The sequence below is a fragment of the Delphinapterus leucas genome, chromosome X, assembly GCF_059928025.1.
Source record: "Delphinapterus leucas isolate spDelLeu-1000000601 "Yukka" chromosome X, BTC_Dleu_Yukka2, whole genome shotgun sequence".
Lineage (NCBI taxonomy): Eukaryota > Metazoa > Chordata > Mammalia > Artiodactyla > Monodontidae > Delphinapterus > Delphinapterus leucas.
In genome coordinates this window covers 6,661,348-6,681,785 of record NC_143150.1, presented here as the reverse complement: position 1 = coordinate 6,681,785, position 20,438 = coordinate 6,661,348, and the positions used below count along the sequence as shown (strand labels likewise).

The following is a 20,438-nucleotide window of genomic DNA, read 5'->3' as shown; positions in this document are numbered from 1 at the left end:
ATCAAGGAGAGCACTGAGGAGTGAATAACTTCTCCGTTTTCCTAATCCAGATATGGACAGACTGTGCCTGTCTGCAGCAGTGACCGTAGTGCCAACTATCACAAAGCTAGATATGTCACCCCCAACTTCAGTTGTCTGTGAGGGATCTTATCAGCATCCCACTATCAAACAATGCCTCAGGTATCACTTCTACAAGGCAGTGGCCTCAGCCACTGTTTGCCTTTGCCTTCTACACTCATGTGTCCATATCCTGTGATGTCCATGCTAAATGGATGCAGAGGCTCACCTTGGACCCAACTCAAAGCAACATTATGTGCTTCCCACCCACTTCCAGGACTAGATTTTCTGTGTGCTAAGACAGCCTCCCTTGCCTCCACTGCCTCCCACTTGGACACAGGGTGACCCTCTTCGTGCGGGTAGCAACACAACTCTTCGGTATTCAAAGATCCAGTGGGCACAGTCTATATATGCCCAGCCTCTGGTGCAATCAGTAGGCTGTCCTTGGGGGCATTATGGACGCAGTTCATCACCATTTTACATGCATTTTCCCCCATCAAGAGGTGCTTCTAAGGCTCACCTGGGAGATTACCAAAGAGATAGCTGGGAGTTTCTCTACCAAAGATACTCTTGCCTCCTTGCCTCTGATTGTGTAGGATATCTGCATAGCTTTGGGTTATTTACTGACTAGACAGTGTGTACTGTGGCCAACTTCTGGCTGAATACCTCACTGCAAGCTGTAGGAGCTGGCCACAGGGCTCTAAACCACTCCCCATCTAAGCCCTGGGATCTTTTTCTCATGGCTTGGTCTGGAGTCCATGACTAGAGGTTTCAGAAAACTCTAGTTTTCATGATGAACTTTGTACTCTTATTTAGGAGCCTCCTTGTTTCACAACGTCTTCTTTGCCATCCTCACCAACTTCAGAAACCCCACTGAAAAAGCCAATCAATTTCCGTCCCCAAAGGTCTCACTGTGGGATACTGACAGAACTCGAAACCACCTACCTCCTCTTACTAACACTTGGGCTTGTAAGTTATCCCAATTAAACCTATTATTGTGCCCATTCTCCATGATATAGTGGTATTTTCTTTAACTCACCTTCCAAAGATAGATTAAAAGGGGGCAGGACTGGAGGCAGGGAGGCTAGGATGTTGGAGTAATGAGCCAGTGCAATGGCAGTGAGAATGGAGAAAGGTGGGATTGCTATGATATTTAGGACATAGAATCAGTGGGGCTTAGTGATTATTACTTGTGGGGGAAAAGGAGAGTGAAGAAACTAGCATTATGATTTACAGATTTTTGGCTTGAGTTATAGCTTTCTTTTTTTAAATTTATTTAATTTTGGCTGCATTGGGTCTTTGTTGCTGTGCACGGGCTTTCTCTAGTTGCGGTGAGCGGGGCCTACTCTTCGTTGCGGTGCGCGGGCTTCTCATTGCAGTGGCTTGTCTTGTTGCAGAGCACAGGCTCTAGGCGTGTGGGCTTCAGTAGTTGTGGCATGTGGGCTCAGTAGTTGTGGCTCCTGGGCTCTAGAGTGCAGGCTCAGTAGTTGTGGCGCACGGGCTTAGTTGCTCCGCGGCACATGGGATCTTCCCAGACCAGGGCTCGAACCCGTGTCCCCTGCATTGGCAGGCGGATTCTTAACCACTGTGCCACCAGGAAAACCCCTATAGCTTTCTTTCAGAGGAAGGGAGATTTATTCATTTAACTAATGTTTATTAAACATATACCATGAGTCAGGCAGACTTTGGCATTTGATGCTGGAGATACACAAGAAAAAGACATTGGCAGACAGAAAAATTAGCATGAAAGATAATTACAGGGACAAATAGATATGTGCTTCCTCATACGATGCACAAGGGCACAACACACTTCAGTAGTGTTCCAGCTAAAAAAATTAATATGCTGAATCTAATCATGTGGAAACATCGGACAAGCTTACAAAATGGACATTTTACAGAATAAATGGCTTATGCTCGTCGCAACTATCAAGGTCATGAAAGACAAATACTGAGGAACTGTTTGGAATCAAATGATACTAAGAAGACATGACAGTTAAATGCAATACGTGATATGGGATTGGCTCTTGAACCAGAAAATCTTGTTGTCTTTTGTTATAAGGGATATTATTGGGAAATTTGGCTATGAATAAAGTAGATTACATAGTAGGACAATGCTAATTTCCCAGTTTTGAGAATTGTACTATGATTACATAAGAAAATGTTCCTTTTTTTTAGAACTTTTTTTTTTAATAAATTTATTTTATTTATTTATTTTTGGCTGCGTTGGGTCTTCGTTGCTGCGTGCGGGCTTTGTCTACTTAACAGCGAGCGGGGGCTACTCTTTTTTTTTTTTCTTTTTTTTGGCGGTACGCGGGCCTCTCACTGCTGTGGCCTCTCCCGTTGTGGAGCACAGGCTCCGGACGCGCAGGCTCGGTGGCCATGGCTCACGGGCCCAGCCGCTCTGCGGCATGTGGGATCTTCTGGGACCGGGGCACGAACTCGTGCCCCCTGCATCGGCAGGTGGACTCTCAACCACTGCGCCACCAGGGAAGCCCTAGCGAGGGCTACTCTTCGTTGTGGTGCGCGGGCTTCCCATTGCGGTGGCTTCTCTTGTTGCGAAGCACAGGCTCTAGGTGTGCGGGCTTCAGTAGTTGTGGCACGTGGGCTCAGTAGTTGTGGCTCGCGGGCTCTAGAGCGCAGGCACAGTAGTTGTGGCGCACGGGTTTAGTTGCTCCACGGCATGTGGGATCTTCCCGGACCAGGGCTCGAACCCATGTTCCCTGCATTGGCAGGAGGATTCTTAACCACTGCGCCACCAGGGAGGCCCAAGAGAATGTTCTTTAAAAAAAAAAAACAACAGCAAAAAAACACATGAAGTGTTCAGGAGCAAAGGGCTGAGATATGAGCTGGAAGAAGCTTTGAGCAGTAGCATAGTTGCTAAGCAGGCTTAGGCTCTGGGCTTACACTCCCTGAGTCCTAATCTCAGCACAGCACAGCTCTTTACTACTTATGAGCCTTTGAGCAAGTTTTTAAACTCTATACATTAAATTTCCTCATCTGTGAAAAACAGATGATGTTAATAATAGTACCTACCTTACAGAAATGGTATGAAAGTGAAATCAGTGAGTGTATGTAAAGCACTTAGACCCGTGTCTCGCATGTATGTATGACCAATGTTGGCTGTATTTAAGCTATTCTGCTCCTGTCCTGGGAATACAGAGAGAAATGGGACATGGTTCCCTTGTTCAAGGAGCCACAGTCTAAAGGAAGAAATAGAAAGGTTAACAGATAATAATAATAAAGCCTCGTGATGAGTGTCCTGCTAGGGATCTGAGCGGAGTGCAGCTGAGCCTGGGGCAATGAATTCTGCAGCAGGAAGTCAAGAGAGGTTTCATGGAGAGATGTGGTTAGAATTGGATCGCAAGGGGTGAACAGGAGTTTGCCAAAATACACTTTTCCCACTTTGGCCAGGACAGGGGCATCAGAAGTGCCAAAGCACAGGGTTCTGGAAGGGGCATTGGGTACTACAGTGTAGTGTAGGCGATGCAGTAGTGGTTCACAGAAGGGCCAGACTCACCTGCCAGGTGTGTGTGGGAAGAGGGGCAGTACTGGACTGCCAGGCAATGGACATATAGGTTCAGACCCCAGCTTAAATATCACCTGTAGCCTCAAAAAGGTCACACAATCTCTCTGAACCTCAGTTTCCCCTAAAAATGGAGATATTGACACTTACCTCAGGCCTGTAAGGAGGATGCATGTAATGCGCTTAGCAGGACGCCCAGCACATGGCTCATCCTCAGTAAAGGACAGCTGTGTGTAATGATGCTGCTGTTAGACGTTTCTAGGGGTCACCAAATTTCCTGGTTCTCGCTTCCTTCCGGACACGTGCTTCTCTCGAGTGCTGCGTGGCCCTGTAACTTCCTTTGGCCGTTGAGGTGGAAAGAGAAAGGCTATGTGTCATTTCTGGGCCAAAGCGTTGAAGACCAGGGCCCCGTGATTCTCGGCGCTCGCTTCCCTGCCACGGCAATTTGGAAGCTCAAGTGGAGATGGTGGCATGACAAGGCAGTGGCACCTCTGTCAGGCCAGGTCTCAGTGATGACAATGATCAGAGTGCCCCTGCCAACCTGTGGCGGGCAGGTAGTGTAAGCAAGCAATAACCCTTTGTTGTTTGAAGGCACCAAGATTGGCATTTTATTCTCTTTAGCCACCCTCAGAAACCCTGAAGGATTGGGGACTTTTCTAGACACTTTTGTGTCCCATGCCAATTCCAGATAGGGGAAAACAAATTCTCCACTCTCCCGCCTTGTTGATAGGGTGATAAAATTGGATGAGAGGTTTGGAAGCATGTTTGCATAACAGACAAAATTTAACTCAATGTAAACAAAGAAAAGCCACTACAAAGATGTCTGGCTCATATACACACTAACAAACGTAGTAAGGTAGATAGCTAGGGGGAAGCAGCCGCAAGGCACAGGGATATTAGCTCGGTGCTTTGTGACAGCCTGGAGGGGTGGGATAGGGAGAGTGGGAGGGAGGGAGACGCAAGAGGGAAGACATATGGGAACATATGTATATGTATAACTGATTCACTTTGTTATAAAGCAGAAACTAACACACCATTGTAAAGCAATTATACCCCAATAAAGATGTTTAAAAAAAAAAAAAAAAAAAAGATGTCTGGCTACTTCAGTCCATCCTGTCCTGCAAGAGTGAGTGGAGGAGGCAGTAAACATGGATCAGCTCTTTCTCTGAATCAACTGTGACTTCTATTTTTCCCATTCAAGCACCAGAGGATTAATGATGCTATAACCTGTCGTGGTCTGAGCGCGGGTTGGAAAAGCATTTCCAGACACAAGGCAGAATGTAAGGAAGATAGAGCTTATTAAAGGGAAGGGTGGCTGCAAGAACAGTGGGCCGACTTGCTGGTAGCCAGGGAAAGTCGACAATGAGCATGGGTTGCTTGTCTGTTTTTGTTTTTTTTTTTGCAGCACGCGGACCTCTCACCGCTGCGGCCTCTCCCGCTGCAGAGCACAGGCTCCGGACGCGCAGGCCCAGCGGCCATGGCTCACGGGCCCAGCCGCTCCGCGGCATGTAGGATCTTCCCGGACCGGGGCACGAACCCGCGTCCCCTGCATCGGCAGGCGGACCCCCAACCACTGCGCCACAAGGGAAGCCCTGCTTGTCTGTTTTTATAGGCAGGGAACCTGTAAGTCATCTGCTGACTGGGCAGAGTATGTATACTTTCAGTGTGCTGAGCGGGAGAAAAATGGGGCAAATGTCTTTCCCTATATGGGATGGTAAAGGGACAGGACATGCTGCTTGGGAGGGCTCTGGGACATTGCAGCGGTCACATTGTGACAGAGTGATAGGAGTCCTGTAGCCCTTTGTTCTGGCAATATTGGCCCTTTGAGTTTATCTTGTTCTTTGTGCTTGGAGCACACTAACCTCACAGGAAAGTATAAGAAGGGGCTCTAACCTGGTCTGAGGGTCAGGAAAGGTCTCCTGAAGAAGTACGGACAAAGATGATGTGAGATACACATACACACACACACACACACACACACACATACACACATTGGAATATTATTCAGACACAAGAAAAAAGGAAATCTGCCATTTGTGACAACATGGATGGAACTTGAGGGCATTATGCTAAGTGAAATAAGACAAATACTGTGTGGTATCACTTATATGTGGAATCTTAAAAAAAAAGTGAAAGTCAGAAACAGAAACAGAGGGTAGAAAAGTGGTTGCCAGGGGCTGGTGGGTAGGGGAAACAGGGAGAGGTTGGTAAACTTTCAGTTGTAAGATGAATAAGGTCTGAGGTTCTAATGTATAACATGGTGACTATAGTTGATAACACTGTATTGTATAATTGAAATTTGCTAAGAGTAGAACTTAAATGTTCTCACCAAAAAAAAGAGAGAGTTGTGAAGTAATAGATGTCTTAATTAACTAGATGGTGCGAATCTTTTCACAATGTATGTATATATCAAATCACCACGTGTACACTTTAAATATCTTACAATTTTATTTGTCAATTATACCACAAAAAAGCTGGAAAAAAAATAAGTTGGCTTACTAGCACAATGAAATCACCTAGTAAAAACCTAGTTATGACACCACCGAGGAGAAAACACCCTATAAGTTTGTGGTGCTGTCTTGCAGGATGTGTTGTGCACTCTGAACCAGGACCAGTAATCAACATAAGGCACTGTTTGTCCCAGAACCAGAATACATGGGGCTAAGGACTAAGGGAGTGATGGTGAGAATGATGCCTAACGACATGCTTATACAGATGTTTGCACTTTGCTTCTCATTCTCTGATTTCTGCTATTTTAGAAGATTATTATTCAAGAGAGAAATATCTCTTTCAGGGAACACAACAGTGGTTCCACTGAATTAGAAGCTGAAACTTCCACCTTATGCCACTAGGCAGGTCCACCAAAAAAAAGAATTACTATGTTGGCTAAGGTGATTGATCCTAACCATCATTAAGTACTATATATTAATACATTATAGGAATGAACAACAATTTGTTTCCATTTCCCTACTGAGACATCCTTTATGTTGCTTTCATTATAACAATGAATGCCCTTGTACATGTTGTTTTGTACACATGGGTGAGAGGATAGATACCTAAAAGTGGAATTTGTGTGTCACAGAATATGTGAATATTTAACCTTTCAAGTTGTGGTCAAATTGCTGTCTTAAGTGGTTGTATCCATTTGCACCTCCACCAGCAATGATTGAGTTCCCATTTCTGTACATTCTTGTGAATATTTATTAATTTTTGCCAATCCGATGAGCATAAATTATCTCATTGTTGATTAATTTGCATTTCCCTGATTACCTGATGTTGAACATCTTTTCATGTCTGCCTATAGTGATATTTAAAAAAGTGTCAATTGTCAATTTTCCACAAGAATGGTAGTTACATTCTGAGCAGTGGTATGTACCATGTTGTGAAGCAGTCCCTTGGATTCATGCTCATGCAACAGATTTTCCTTCCTAATTAGCTCTAGGTTGACTAGTATCAAATTTAGTTCCCTTGAAAATATAGGATGAAAGAGGAAATCCAGGGCAGGATTTAAATCTACATCTGATAATCTACAAAGTGGATGGCTTTTTGTGCCCTGCCCCCCCAATCTCGAATTAGTGTTTTGTAAACCAGGAAGTACTCGGGCTTAATCTTAGAGATTTTGTCCCCGAGTTTTTGTTAGTAATGTGTATTTCTAGCGGCATAATGTGGATTGCTCACGAGTATTGCATTGTTGCCATAAAATGCTATGCCTTGCCTGTTGACAGCAACCCCAAACGCTACAGTCAAGTGCGAGTCACAGCAAGCCAGAACTGGAAAGAATCTTCACAATCAGTATGTCCACAGCCCATTATTTGCAGAAGGGAAAACTAAGGCTCAGAGAGCACAACCCATGAGGTGGTAGAGAGCTGAGTTTCCAACCCGTGTGCTCTAGCTTAATCCCTGAGCCCTCAGGGCAGCTGCGTGGTACCTGGTCATACGGTCATTTTCCACGGGTTCTATGACATGAACAAGTTTGCTGTTGGGAGGCAATTGTTCATGGGTTTCTCGAGTGTCTGAATGTCTAGGGGAGCTTTTGTCCTTTAGTCTCTGACCCAGTAGTCTTGCATCTTCTGCCAGCATTTACAAAACTGTGGCAGGCTGCCTTGTTACTCAGAAGTACAGTAAAATCTCAGACACTTTCCTGTTCCTTACAGTTGAAGGCAGTAATTTCAAAAGCTGTTAATACAGGCGTCCTCTGGTCAAATTAATTTTGGAAAAGCTGAGGCCCTCCCTCCCAAAAAAAAGATTAAGAAAAGATAAAAGGAAAGGAAAGCAGCTTCTTTTCCTGCCGGCTCCTTTAATAAACTAAAGAGCATTATGAATTGCTCCTAGATGTGGTGGTAGAGTGGAGTGCGCTAAATTTCAAGAATTATTTACATAGGAAAAATTCCTTCCTCCTTCCCCCTATGGAATGCTTATTAACATTGGAAAGAACAATAAAAACAATAGAATATGATTAGTAGAAAACCATTTGGAAAGCCAGAGTAAAATGTAGTAAGAAAGATGGAAATGCAGTTGAAGGGGGTCGTTTCACATCCCTTGAAAACTAGACGGAGGTAGATGAACAAGTGTTCCAGCATCATCTACAAAGTGCTTTTGCAGATGTGCCCACACAAAGCGAGTTAATGGGATTTTGCCCAAGGGTCAGATTTTAGAGTCAAAAGGGGACTCTGAGACAACGCTGTCTTATTTTACACGTGTTGCACTAAGGCACAGCAGAAGGAAGGCACTTAAGGCCACCCAATTCACTGGTGACAAATGATGGGAATCAAATCGAAGTGTTCTGAGTCGCTTTTCTGTGTTCCTCACACACTCTTTGTCCTCATATTGTCCTATTGTTTCATTTATTTGTGACTCAACCTTAAGGTCTCTAAAGGCAAATACGATCTCGTTCCACTTAAGAGCTCCTACCACAGTGTAGCAACCTATTGAACATCTACCACATTCGCGATCGTCACTCTTCACATCCAGTGCTGCCCATCACACTTTCTGCCATGATGGAGATGCTCCTTTTTTGCTCTGTCAGATATGGTCGCCTGAGCCATGTGTGGCTACCGAGCACTTGATATGGGGTTACTGGGACTGAGGAAGGAGGGATTTCTTAATTCCATTTCATTTTAAATAACGAAAATTTACATTTAAAAGGCACATTTATCTGGCGGTGCTGCAGTGATTGCCTGTGGTGACCGTAGAGGCTATAGTGGTGTCAGAGGACTGAATTTGAGGAGGAATTAGCAGCCATGGCTGGAGTATGATTCCAGCGAGGCCATTTAGTTGATGGGTGACAAGCAGTCCCGCTACTGGCTCAGGCCTTGGGAGCCCCGTTCATTCATTGGATAACGTTTGACAAACCCTAGAAGGGGCAGGCCTTGAGCGGTGCATGCGCACAAGCCACCAAAGCCGGCCATTACGAAGGGGCGAGGCCTGGGCCCGGCACGACGGCCGCACGTGCTGCCGGGGGTATCACGTAAGCGTCACCGCCCCGGGGGCTTCTGGGTACTGGGCGGCGGACTGAGCGGCAGCGTCTCAGCTTACCGGGCCCTCTGAGGCATGCCTTCCAAGGGGCAGTTGACGCGGGGGAGGAGACGGCCGAAGACTCGGGCGTTGCGGGGGTCGCACCGCAAGCAGAGCAGTTGTCAGGCGGGGAACCAAGAGAAGAACACGGAGATGCTGTCGTCCACTAGCGGCAGTGCCCCCGAGCACCAGGCCATCATGGCGGACAAGCCTAAGCCGGGCCCGCAGGCGTTTCTGTGCGGCATCCAGGCCTGCTACTCTCTGGTGAAGGTGTGGGCCTGCAAACACTCCCGGCTGCTTTTGTTTGGCGTCTGCGCCCTGCTCGTGCTTCTGTGCTACTGCTACCTGAGTGCCAGTGAGTGCCACCCGGGGTACACCGGGCGAGGGCCCCTCAGGGGGACGGGAGGGTGAGGGGAGGGCGCCGAAGGGCGGGGCTCTGCGGGGTAGCGCGAAGGCCATCCGTCTCTCCCACTGCGTCTGCCCTCCCGTCCGTCGAACGACAAACAGCTTCCCTCCTTATCTCCCTTCAGAAGCACCTTCCCTCCCTTCCTCCCCACTTATCCTCACAAAACCCTACCCCCTCACCTCCCGCCATTTTTTATAAAACGGAGGTGAAATTCTCGGAACCTAAAATTAACTGTTTGGTCGTGAACAATTCGGTGGCATTTAGATATTTAAACGTTGAGCAGCCACCACCTCTATCTCATTCATCACCCCGAATTCAAACCCACACCCACCGAGAATGCAGTTACTCCTCATTTCCCAGCCCCTGGCCCCCGCCAGTCTACTTCTGTCTCTGTGGATTTGTTCTGGACATTTCCTAGAAATGGGAACATAGAATATTTGTCCTTCCTTGTGTCTGGCTTCTTCTACTTGGCATAATGGTTTCGGGAGTTGGGCAGGTTGTATATGTATTGGTACTTCATTCGTTTTTACCGCCGAATACTATTCTGTGGTTATGAATATACTGCATTTTGTTTATCCATTGATCAGATTGATGGGCATTTGGGCTGTTTCCAGTTGTTGGCTATAATATTGTTATGAATGTTCATGTACAGGTTTTTGTGTCAGTATGTTTTCAGTTCTCTTCGGCATATACCTAGGAGTGGAATTGCTGGGACGTATGGGGATTCCATGTTGAACTGTTTGAGGAAGTCCCAAACTTTTCCAGAGTGGTTGAGCCATTTTATATTCCCACTGACAGTGTATGAGGGGCTCCATTTCACCAGTGTTTGTTACCACCCCCTCTTTTTGATTATCACCATCCTAGTGTGAGTGAAGTGGTATCGTATTGTGGTTTTCATTAGTATTTCTGGAGTGACTAATGATGTAGAGCATCTTTTCATGTGCTTCTGGATATTTGTATATGTTCTTTGCAGAAATATCTATTCAAATCATTTGACCATTTTAAACTGGATTGTTTGTGGTTTTGTTATTGAATTGTAAGAGTTCTTCATATACTCAGGATATGTGATTTATAAATATTTTCTCTCATTCTGTAGGTTTTCTTTTCACTTTCTTGATAGCTTTTTGATGCACAAAAGTTTTCAATTTTGAGAAAGAAAGTCCAATTTTATCTGTTTTTTTTTTAAATTTTGACACTTGTGCTTTTCATGTCATATCTAAGAATCCTTTGCCAAATCCAAAGTCATGAAGATTTATGCCTAGGTTTTCTTTTAAGGGTTTTATGATTTTAGTCCTTATATTTAGGTTGTTGACCCATTTTGTATTAATTTTTCTTTATGTCATATGTTAGGGGTCTAACGTCATTCTTTTGCATGTGAATACCCAGTTATTTCAGTACCATTTGTTGAAAAGACTACTCATTCCCCATTTAATACTCTTGGCACCCTTGTTGAAAAGCAGTTGACCATAGACCTATGGGTTTATTCATGGACTCTAAGTTCTGTTGGTCTGTGTGATCATCCCTATGCTAGTACCATACTCTTTTGATTACTATAGCTTTGTAGAAAGTTGAGAAATTGGGACATGTGATTCCTCCAGTTTTGTTCCTTACTCATATTGTTTTGAATATTCAAGGCCTCTTGCAATTCCATATAAATTTGAGGACTAGCTTTTCCATTTATGCAAAAAGGCCCCTGGAGTTTCGATAGAGATTGTATTTTTTTTAAAGCACTTTTCTATTTATTTATTTATTTGTTTGTTTGTGCTGGGTCTTCGTTGCTACGTGCGGGATCTTCAGTTGTAGCATGAGGGGGTCTTTTTAATTGTTTTAGTTGCGGCATGCAAACTCTTAGTTGTGGCATGTGGGATCTAGTTCCCTGACCAGGGGTTGAACCCAGGCCCCCTGCATCGGGAGCGTGGAGTCTTAGCCACTGGGCCACCAGGGAAGTCCCTATAGAGATTGTATTGAATCTGTAGATCATGTTGGGCAGTACTGCCATCTTAAGAATGTTAAGTCTTTCAATCCATGAACATGGCATGTCTTCCCATTTATTTATATCTTCTTTAATTTATTTCAGCAATGTTTTGTAGTATTCATTGTACAAGTCTTTAACCTCCTTGGTTAAATTTATTACTAGAAATTTTATTCTTTTGGATGCTATTGTAAATGGCATTGTTTTCTTAATTTCCTTTTTGGAATGTTTATTCCTGGTATATAGAAGCACAACTGCTTTTTTTTTTTTGCGGTGTATGGGCCTCTCACTGTTGTGGCCTCTCCCGTTGCGGAGCACAGGCTCCGGACGTGCAGGCTCAGTGGCCACGGCTCACGGGCCCAGCCGCTCCACGGCATGTGGGATCTTCCCGGACCGGGGCACGAACCCCTGTCCCCTGCATCGGCAGGTGGACTCTCAACCACTGCGCCACCAGGGAAGCCCGCACAACTGCTTTTTGCGTGTTGATCTTGTACCCTACAACTTTGCTGAATTTATTAGCTCTAGTAGGTTTTTTTGTGAACTGTAAAAAATATTCTGCATATATAATTATTTGATCTGTGAATAGATAGTTGTATTTTTCCTTTACATTTTGGATGCCTTTTATTTCATTTTATGTTCTAATTGCTCTGGCTAGAACTTCCAATACAATGTTGAATAAAAGTGGTAAAAGTGGGCATCCTTATCTTGCTCCTGATCTTAGAAGGAAAGCTTTCAGCCTTTCACTATTGATTATGATGTTAGCTGTTGATTTTTCATAAATGCTTCTTATCTATTGAGGAAAATCCCTTCTATTCGTAGTTGAGTGAGTGATTTTATCATAAAAGGTGTTGGATTTTGCCAGATACTTTCTCTGCACCAATTGAGATGATCATGTGAGTTTTTTTTCCTTCATTCTATAAATGTGGTGTGTTCCATTGATTTTCTTAGGTTGAACCATCCTTGGATTCCTGGGATAAACCCCACTTGATCATTTTGTATATTCTTTTTAATATGCTGTTGCATTTGGTTTGCCAGTATTTTGTATCTGTATTCATATGTGATATTGGTTTGTAGTTTTCTTGCAGTATCTTTGTCTGGCTTTGGTATCAGATTAATGCTGACATCGTAGAATGAGTTAAGAAGTGTTCCATCTTCTATTTTTTGGAAGAGTTTAAGAAGGATTGGTATTCATTCTTCTTTAAATATTTGGTAGAAATCACCAATGAAGCCATCTGCTCCTGGACTTTTCTTTTCAGGGAGGTTTTGATTAGTGTTTCAGCCTCTCTACTTATACTAGGTCTTCTCTGAAAGGTCTTCCTTCCCTAGCCTCCTTTCACAAACTACTAAATCCCCTCACCAACTTACACAAATGCCTTTCTTTCCCTTATGAATGACTTCCATCCCTCATTTCTCCTAAGGCTTTTTCATTGTCTCCCATCACATAGTACTAATCTCCCTCACCGCACCACTCAAAGTGCTGACCTCCATCACCTCCTCTCTTAAAGCTCTTCCACCTCTAACCTCACCTTACTAACCCTCCTTACCTCACCTCTCAAATTCGTTTCCCCATCACCTCCCTTCTCAAGGACTTACCTTGCTCAATTCCTCTCACAGAGGCCTTCCCTTCTTTCATGGTTGCCTTCCCTGCCTCCTCTACCCTCACAAATGACTTCCCTTCTTCACTTGTTCCCCTGAAAGACCTCCTTCCTTCCAGTCCTTTCACAAAGTAGGAAATTCCCTCTCCTCACAGAGTACTAAACTCCCTCACCTCCTTACTCAAAGAACTTTCCTCCTTTACCTGTGCTCACAAAGACCTTCTGTCTGTCACCTCACTTGACAAGTCCCATTCCTCTCTTACTCTCAGAAATGCTTTCCCTTCTTCATCACCACTCCAAAAGTTCTTCTTAACTTTCAATCAAGGTCCTTTAATTCTTCACGTCCCCACAATGACTTTCCTTTGCTCACCTTACAGGCCTTCTCTGCCGTCACTCAAAAGCCTTTCTTCCTTATTTCACAAAGCCCTTTACTCCCCTCACTCAAGGTCTTCACTCCCTCACCTCCCTTTTATTTATTTATTTATTCATTTATTTGGTTGTGTCGGGTCTTAGTTGAGGCAGGCGGGCTCCTTAGTTGTGGCTTGCAGGCTCCTTAGTTGCGGCAGGCGGGCTCCTTAGTTGCGGCTCGCTGGCTCCTTAGTTGTGGCATGTGAACTCTTAGTTGTGGCATGCATGTGGGATTTAGTTCCAGGACCAAGGATCAAACCTGGGCCCCCTGCATTGGGAACGTGGAGTCTTAACCACTGCACAACCAGGGAAGTCCCCCTCATGTTCCTTTTAAAATGCCTTCATTCCCTTATGTCACATTGTCCTCTCTCTAACCTACCTTCACAGAGGCCTTCTCTTCCTCAGTCAAAATCCTTCCCTTCCCTTCTTATTTACCCTCCTTGAGACCTTTGCTCACCCCCCTCTCAGATGCCTGTTTCAGCCCTCCAAAGGCCCCCCATTCTCCCCACTCACAGGTTTCTCTTCCCTCACTACCCAAAGCTAACTCTCTCCTTCCTCAGAAGTCTTCTTTTCCTCCTTCTACTCAATGCTCTTGCTGCCTCACTTTCCTCACTCAAAGTCTTTCCCACCTCCTCCAGATCTTTCTTGCCCCCCCCACTCAAATACTTTTTCTTTCCCCACAGCCTTCTCTCCTTAGCTCCAAGATAGCCTTCTCAAAAAAAGGGCCTTCTCTACCTTACCTCCCTTGGCCTGCCCTGCCTCCCAGTCCCCTCACAATGGTATTCTATCTCCTCCTCCGCATAAAGGACTTGGCTCTCCCATAGTATTCCTCCCTCCCTCCCTCCCTCAAGCTCCAGCTTCAAGCCCAAAGACTTTCCATCATCCCCACCTCTAATCTCAATGACTTCTCTCTCCCTGCCATACCCAGAGGCCTTCCATCTCCTCAGCCAAGGTCCTCCCACAGTCAAAGAAGGAAGTAAAAATTGGGCAGAGGCATTGTTAAGTAAAATGAACAGAGACCACTATACACTGTGTCCCAGCTGCTTGGGGATGAAATTCAGTGTTAAATAAAGTATATGTTATGCATTCTTTTATCAACTATTTTAAATAAGTTAGAAAAATATTATTCCTACTCTTTGAAAAACATTTTAAGATGCCTTTTAAATGATCATCTACAAATCATATTACTTTGAGTTATCCATATTTATTTTTCCTACTGTTCATCTAAAATACAATGTATTTCTGAATTAGTTTTACTGTATTTGTAAATGTTAGTTACAAATAAAACTGAGAACCTTACAAACTGAGAGCTTTTTCATTCTCTGAAAACGTAATTTAAGAAACAAAACTATAAATTGTACGTGTTATTTTCTTAGTCCGTGAGTTCTTCATTTTCTACTCCTATTTTGAGTAGAACTGTTATAAAAGGAGAATACTGTTATTCAGTGTGATTTCTTTATTTCCATGAGGACTTTTTCCAATATAGGTTTAACATGTTTTCTCCTAAAATAATCCATGATTCATTCTTAATGTTGTCAGATGTCCCAGATTCTCAGGAGGTAATATGTGACTGGATGGATTAAATATTATTTTGTATTTAAAATGATTTAACTTAATTAATGTAACTAAACTCATTGTGTTATGGGTTGAATTGTGTCCCCCCCACAACAAAAAATGTTGGACGTTTAACCCCTAGCACTTCAGAATGTGACCTTATTTGGAGATGAGCTCTTTATAGGGGTGGGCCCTAGTCCAGTATGAATGGTGTCCTTATAAAAAGGGGAAATTTGGACACAGAGATAGACATTGTTAGTAGAAAGACTATACTAATAGACACAGGGAGAAAACAGCCGTCTATAAGCCAAGGAGAGAGGCTTTCCCTGACAGTTCTCAGAAGGAACCAACCCTATTGGTTGATCTTGATTTTGGGCTTCTGGCCTCCAGAATTGTTGAGGCGATAAATTTCTGTTGTTTTAAGCCACCCAGTTTATGGTGCTTTTTTGCAGTGACCCTAGCAAACTAATACACTGAGGGGTAAAATAATTTGGCCATGCCCCTGGAGTATTGCAGTGAAAGCAGGGCATCTGGTCCCAGAGCTAAAATTTCCCTTCTTTCTAGATAGACCCTTCTGAGTTCTCTTAGACTTAATGCCACCAAGGAGAATTGAGGTTGAGGGATCTGAATTAACTCTGGGAGAGCTCCAGGTTGTATAGTCTTTTAGACCTTGTTTTTAAGGTTACTTTTATGCATAAGGCATATAGACTAGTAGCATACAGGATGAAGAGACTAGTAGATCAGGACTAGGAATCTGATCCCGCCTCCTCCACCAATTCTCTGTAACCTGTTGGGTCAGCCGTTATTGCACATCCTTTTTGGGGAGATTAAAAAAGAGAGAGAGAAATAAAGATTGACTAATAGGTAATATTTTCAGAATGCTTTAGCTCCATAGGAAAAAACCACGTGACTGGTTTCTATATTATTATATTAATACTTCATTTATCTGTTATTTTGGGGAGTGAATGAGGCAGTGCACCTAGATAGGTCTGATTGACTGCCTTGTACCACACTAGGCACCAAGTTTGGTCTTGCTTTAACCGTTTGTGTATGTGGTGTAGTTGGAAGAGCCCTGATCTAGAAGTTAGGAGACCTGAGTTGTCATGATTCTGCCACTGACTTGCTGTGTGACTTTTGATGAGGCATTTTGCCTCTTTAGGCTTCAGTTATCTTGTCTAAAAATTGAGGAGATTTCACTAGACAGGTATTTCTCCTGCCTCAGTCGTTTGTATAACACCTTCACAATTCTTCGTTATCTTAATGCTATCAGTTATTCATATTTTTCTTTAAATTGCCTCACTTTTTAAATAAATATATTTATTTTAAAAGGAAACTATAGCACCGTTATAAATGGGAAACTGGTCATATTTGCGATTAAGAGAATTATTTATAAAAATAAATATCGTGAAAACAAAGTAATGTTATTAAATTTAAAATTAGAAACAATTAAAAAAAATGAAAGATATATGATAAAATATTTACTTGTTTTACATTGTACTAAGCACTTCGTGTATGACTTCATTTAATACTCACAATTCTTCAAAATAAATATCATTCCCATTTTGCAGATGAGTAAACTGAGGCAAAGAGAAGTTTACTGAGTTGCCCAAGTTCACCAGCCAGTATGTGGCAGAGCCAAGATGCAAATTCAGGTCTGTTTGAGCACAAGGCCCAGAAAAGACTGCGGCATAGGTAGACCCTCAACTTAAGTCTTAGCAGAATCCTCTTCAAGCTGATACCGTTAGCTACTGTTCACATTCTGTCTCTTCGCCCTTTAATTCAGTTCCTCATCTGAGAGACCTCACTGCAGAGCAGGACTGGCAACATGATTTGCAAAATGAAAATGTGGGGGTCCCTTGTTCAAAATGTATTATGAATTTCAAGATGATAGCAGAACATTAAACCAAGTGTGGAACCGTTCTAAGAGCCACATTCTGTACATTGCATAGGTCACATGCCCATGAAGCCCACAGCTTTGAGTCTGCCTTTTTTTTTCCTTTGAAACGTAGTTAGGTTTTCAGTCTTTTTTTGGTAACAGGGAAATTAAAAAATAAAAATTCTTTGTGACAGGGAAACATAATTGGTTCTTTACCATTTCTTGCTGCCATTTAGGGATGCTGCCTCCTAGTCTTTTATTTGCTGAGCTTAATGAGTGTACAGATGCAAATTAGAAGCATAGGGGATGGAATTATTCTGCATATGAATAACAGTGGGGGAGGGGAAAGAGGCTGGAGCTTAATAAGGTGAAGAGGAAGCTCTGAAAAGACCTGGGCACTGGCTGATGGAAGATTTTGGAGAGAGGAAAGGACAGTTGCTTCCAGTAATGAAAGAACAGGAATGTCAAAGGGGATTTTATAAAGGTTTGCCATATGGTAAATGATGTTTGGTGTCATGGTAGTTTTGATATACTAGTCATGTATATTTTTTCTACACTTTTCATAATAAATACCTAAATCGCAAAAATTAAATACATCCATAAATATTCAACTGTGTTCCACCTGAAATCAACGCATGTAATGCTGATGGTACTTACGCCACACCTTGGGAAATAGTGCTCAAGTTAATTTATAAATAATTGTCTTTCAGAGTAGGGAAGAAACCAGTGGTAGAGAGCAGGTTAAACATGCTGGAGGCTTTGGGTTCAGGCTGCTGCTGATGGTGCTTTTCTGAGTAAATGTTTAATTGCCTCCTCCTTTTGTACCCATCGAAGTGACCAAAAGATCTGTAATAGTTGAAAACCCAGAGAACCAAGAAGGGTGCTATCTTTATTTTATTTTTAAAAACATTTTTTTAGTTAATGTGTAGTTTGATCCTGTTTTTGTTCATTTTTAAATTTATTTATTTATTTTGGCTGAGCCGGGTCTTAGTTGCGACACGCGGGATCTTTGTTGCGGCATGCAGGATCTTTTTAGTTGCAGCATGCGGGCTCTTTGTTGCCACATGTGGGATCTAGTTCCCTGACCAGTGATCGAACCTGGGCCCCCCTGCATTGGGAGCATGGAGTCTTAACCACTGGACCACCAGGGAAGTCCCAGGTGCTATCTTTATTGACATGCTAGAAATTTGGAGGGATTTCTGAAAGATAGAAAGAAGGCCAGGCCAGACACTAATGAGAGAAGTTGCAGCAACCCGTGTTTCACTTTAGCTAAAGCCAAGCCTGTCTGGCAGGGTCTAGAGGCTAGGGTACTTTGAGTTGGAGATGAATCTCCATCCTAGAGGGACTCCAGAGAGCACACCCCCTGCAGAAGATAACCTAGTATGGAGACTCAGGTCACTGTGTGCTACTGCCAGCCAATACTTCCTTCAGATGGCGTGTTGACAAGAACAGTCAGTTGTGCGAGGGGGGCACTGAGTGAACAAATGGCAGTACAGAACACAGGTCCTGTCAAGGCTGCTTCCAACTGTAGCTCCTTTCCTGTATAATGTAGGGCAGTGAGCCTTCTAACCTGGCAAAGTATGGCTGGCAATATTAGTCTCCCTTCTTGTTCCCTGTGCTGGAAGCACTCTTCCAAGCCCTTTGTATGGCCAGTTTCTTCTAATCTTTTTTCTTTTTTTAAGCTGAAATATCATCTCAGAGAGGCCAGCCCCTATTTAAAGTAGGTCCCCTACCTTATATTGTATTGGTATCCACTTTCCTCATAGCATGCATTACAATTTATAATTTTTTAATTTGTTAGTTTACTTTTTTGTTTGTTTTCTCTACTATATTGTAAGCTTTATGAGGGTAGGGATCTTATCTGATTTGTACACTGATGCATCCCCAAAACCTCAAATATAGTAGGCATTAAATACATAGTTATTGAATGAGTAGGGGTTAGGAGAAAACAAACAGGAAAAAATGGGTTATTGTCAAGATATGTACTACACAATGAAGATAAAACTGTAATGAATGAATACTTATGCATAGTGTTGAAATATATAAAAAAATGGTTTTAGAACTTCAAGTAGAAATGGACAAATCTACAGTCGTAGTGGGAGACTATGATACATATATTTTAGTCCTTGACAGAAAAAATAAAGATATTGACCATTTGAATAATACAAGTTAGCTTGATTTAACATGTATAATAAAGTTCATATTCATATAATAAAGTTCATATTATAATAAAGTACCCTACAGGCTGAGAATATACATTCAAGTGTATATGTATGGAAGTTGGTCTCATTAAAATAAGAAAGAGAATATTATCGTTGATATAAAGGAGATTTAAAAATGATAAGTGAATATTCTTATGACAGCATATTCATAACATAACAACAAAATATATTTGACATATGGAAATAAGTGTAATAAGAACGGTACAGGACCTATATGAATGCAACTATAAATCTATACTCAGGGAGATAAAAAGAGACTTGAATGAGTGAGATTCTTGGGTGAGATAATTTTGTACTGTTATCAGTTATCTCCAAATGAGTCTATATTTAAGTAAATTCATGCCTAGTACATGAGGCACACAATAAATGTTTTTTGAATGACTGTTAAATAAGGAACATAATTACCATAAAAATATTATTAGGATATTTTTATTTGACAGAATGATTCTAAGTTTCATCTAAAATATTCTTCAGAGTTGAGAATAAAATTTTGATAATGAGGACTAATGAAAAGATTGCCAGATCCAGTTATTAAAACATATGATAATACAAGGTAAATTGTAACAGTGGTATTGGTGCATGAACAGATAGATTAGTGGAACAGAATAGAGAGTCAAGAAACAAATCTATGACTAAGGACTTAGAATATGATGGTGATGTCATAAGTAGGAAAGGATAGATTTAATAAATGGTATTAGGAAAACTGGAAAACATGTGTCCCTACTTCATAACATACTCCAAAATATTTTCGAGGTGGATTAAAGATTTAAATATAAAAAGTGAAACTATAAAAGTGTTAGAAGGAAATATTAGAGTGTAGAATGCTGTCGACTGAAAATATGCACAACCTAAAATTTGAGAATTATGTTTTATTTGGCAGACTTTCTGAGGACTTAAGCCCAGGAAACAGCCTCTCAGATTAGCTCTGAGGGACTGTTCCAAAGAGGTAAGGGAGGAGCCAGGATATAGGAGTTTTGACAAAAAACAAAACAAAAAACAAAAAAACACCCAGATAGTCAAAGATCAAAAGATTACTGCTAATTAAAGAAAAACCAGACATCTCAAGTTAATGACTTTAGCGCTTTTCTGTGTATGGGAAGATGCAAGAGTCTGGGCTTATTGAAATCATTCCCTTGATATGCATCTTAACTATCTAGGGCCAGTATCCTGCTTTTCTCCATCCTGAATCCATTCAGGGTGCACCATCTGTGGAGGCTCAGTGACTTATGGCTTGGTGTATGTGGCCAGCTACATCCTTTGTTTACTTTAATGGCAGGTGACATTCTTTAAAAGGTCCACAATGCCATTTAA

At 42.4% G+C, this 20,438-nt stretch overlaps 1 protein-coding gene across 1 annotated transcript in view; it reads left to right on the top strand.

The window, feature by feature from the left end:
• Nucleotides 1–9,130: 9,130 nt before the first annotated feature.
• The window catches only part of FMR1NB (FMR1 neighbor), a 33,330-nt gene continuing 22,022 nt past the window's right edge, over nucleotides 9,131–20,438 (top strand). The window contains exon 1 of the mRNA XM_089904041.1: nucleotides 9,131–9,449. Within this exon, the coding sequence (XP_089760167.1) occupies nucleotides 9,131–9,449 (319 nt within the window). The remainder of the gene's footprint in view (nucleotides 9,450–20,438) is intronic.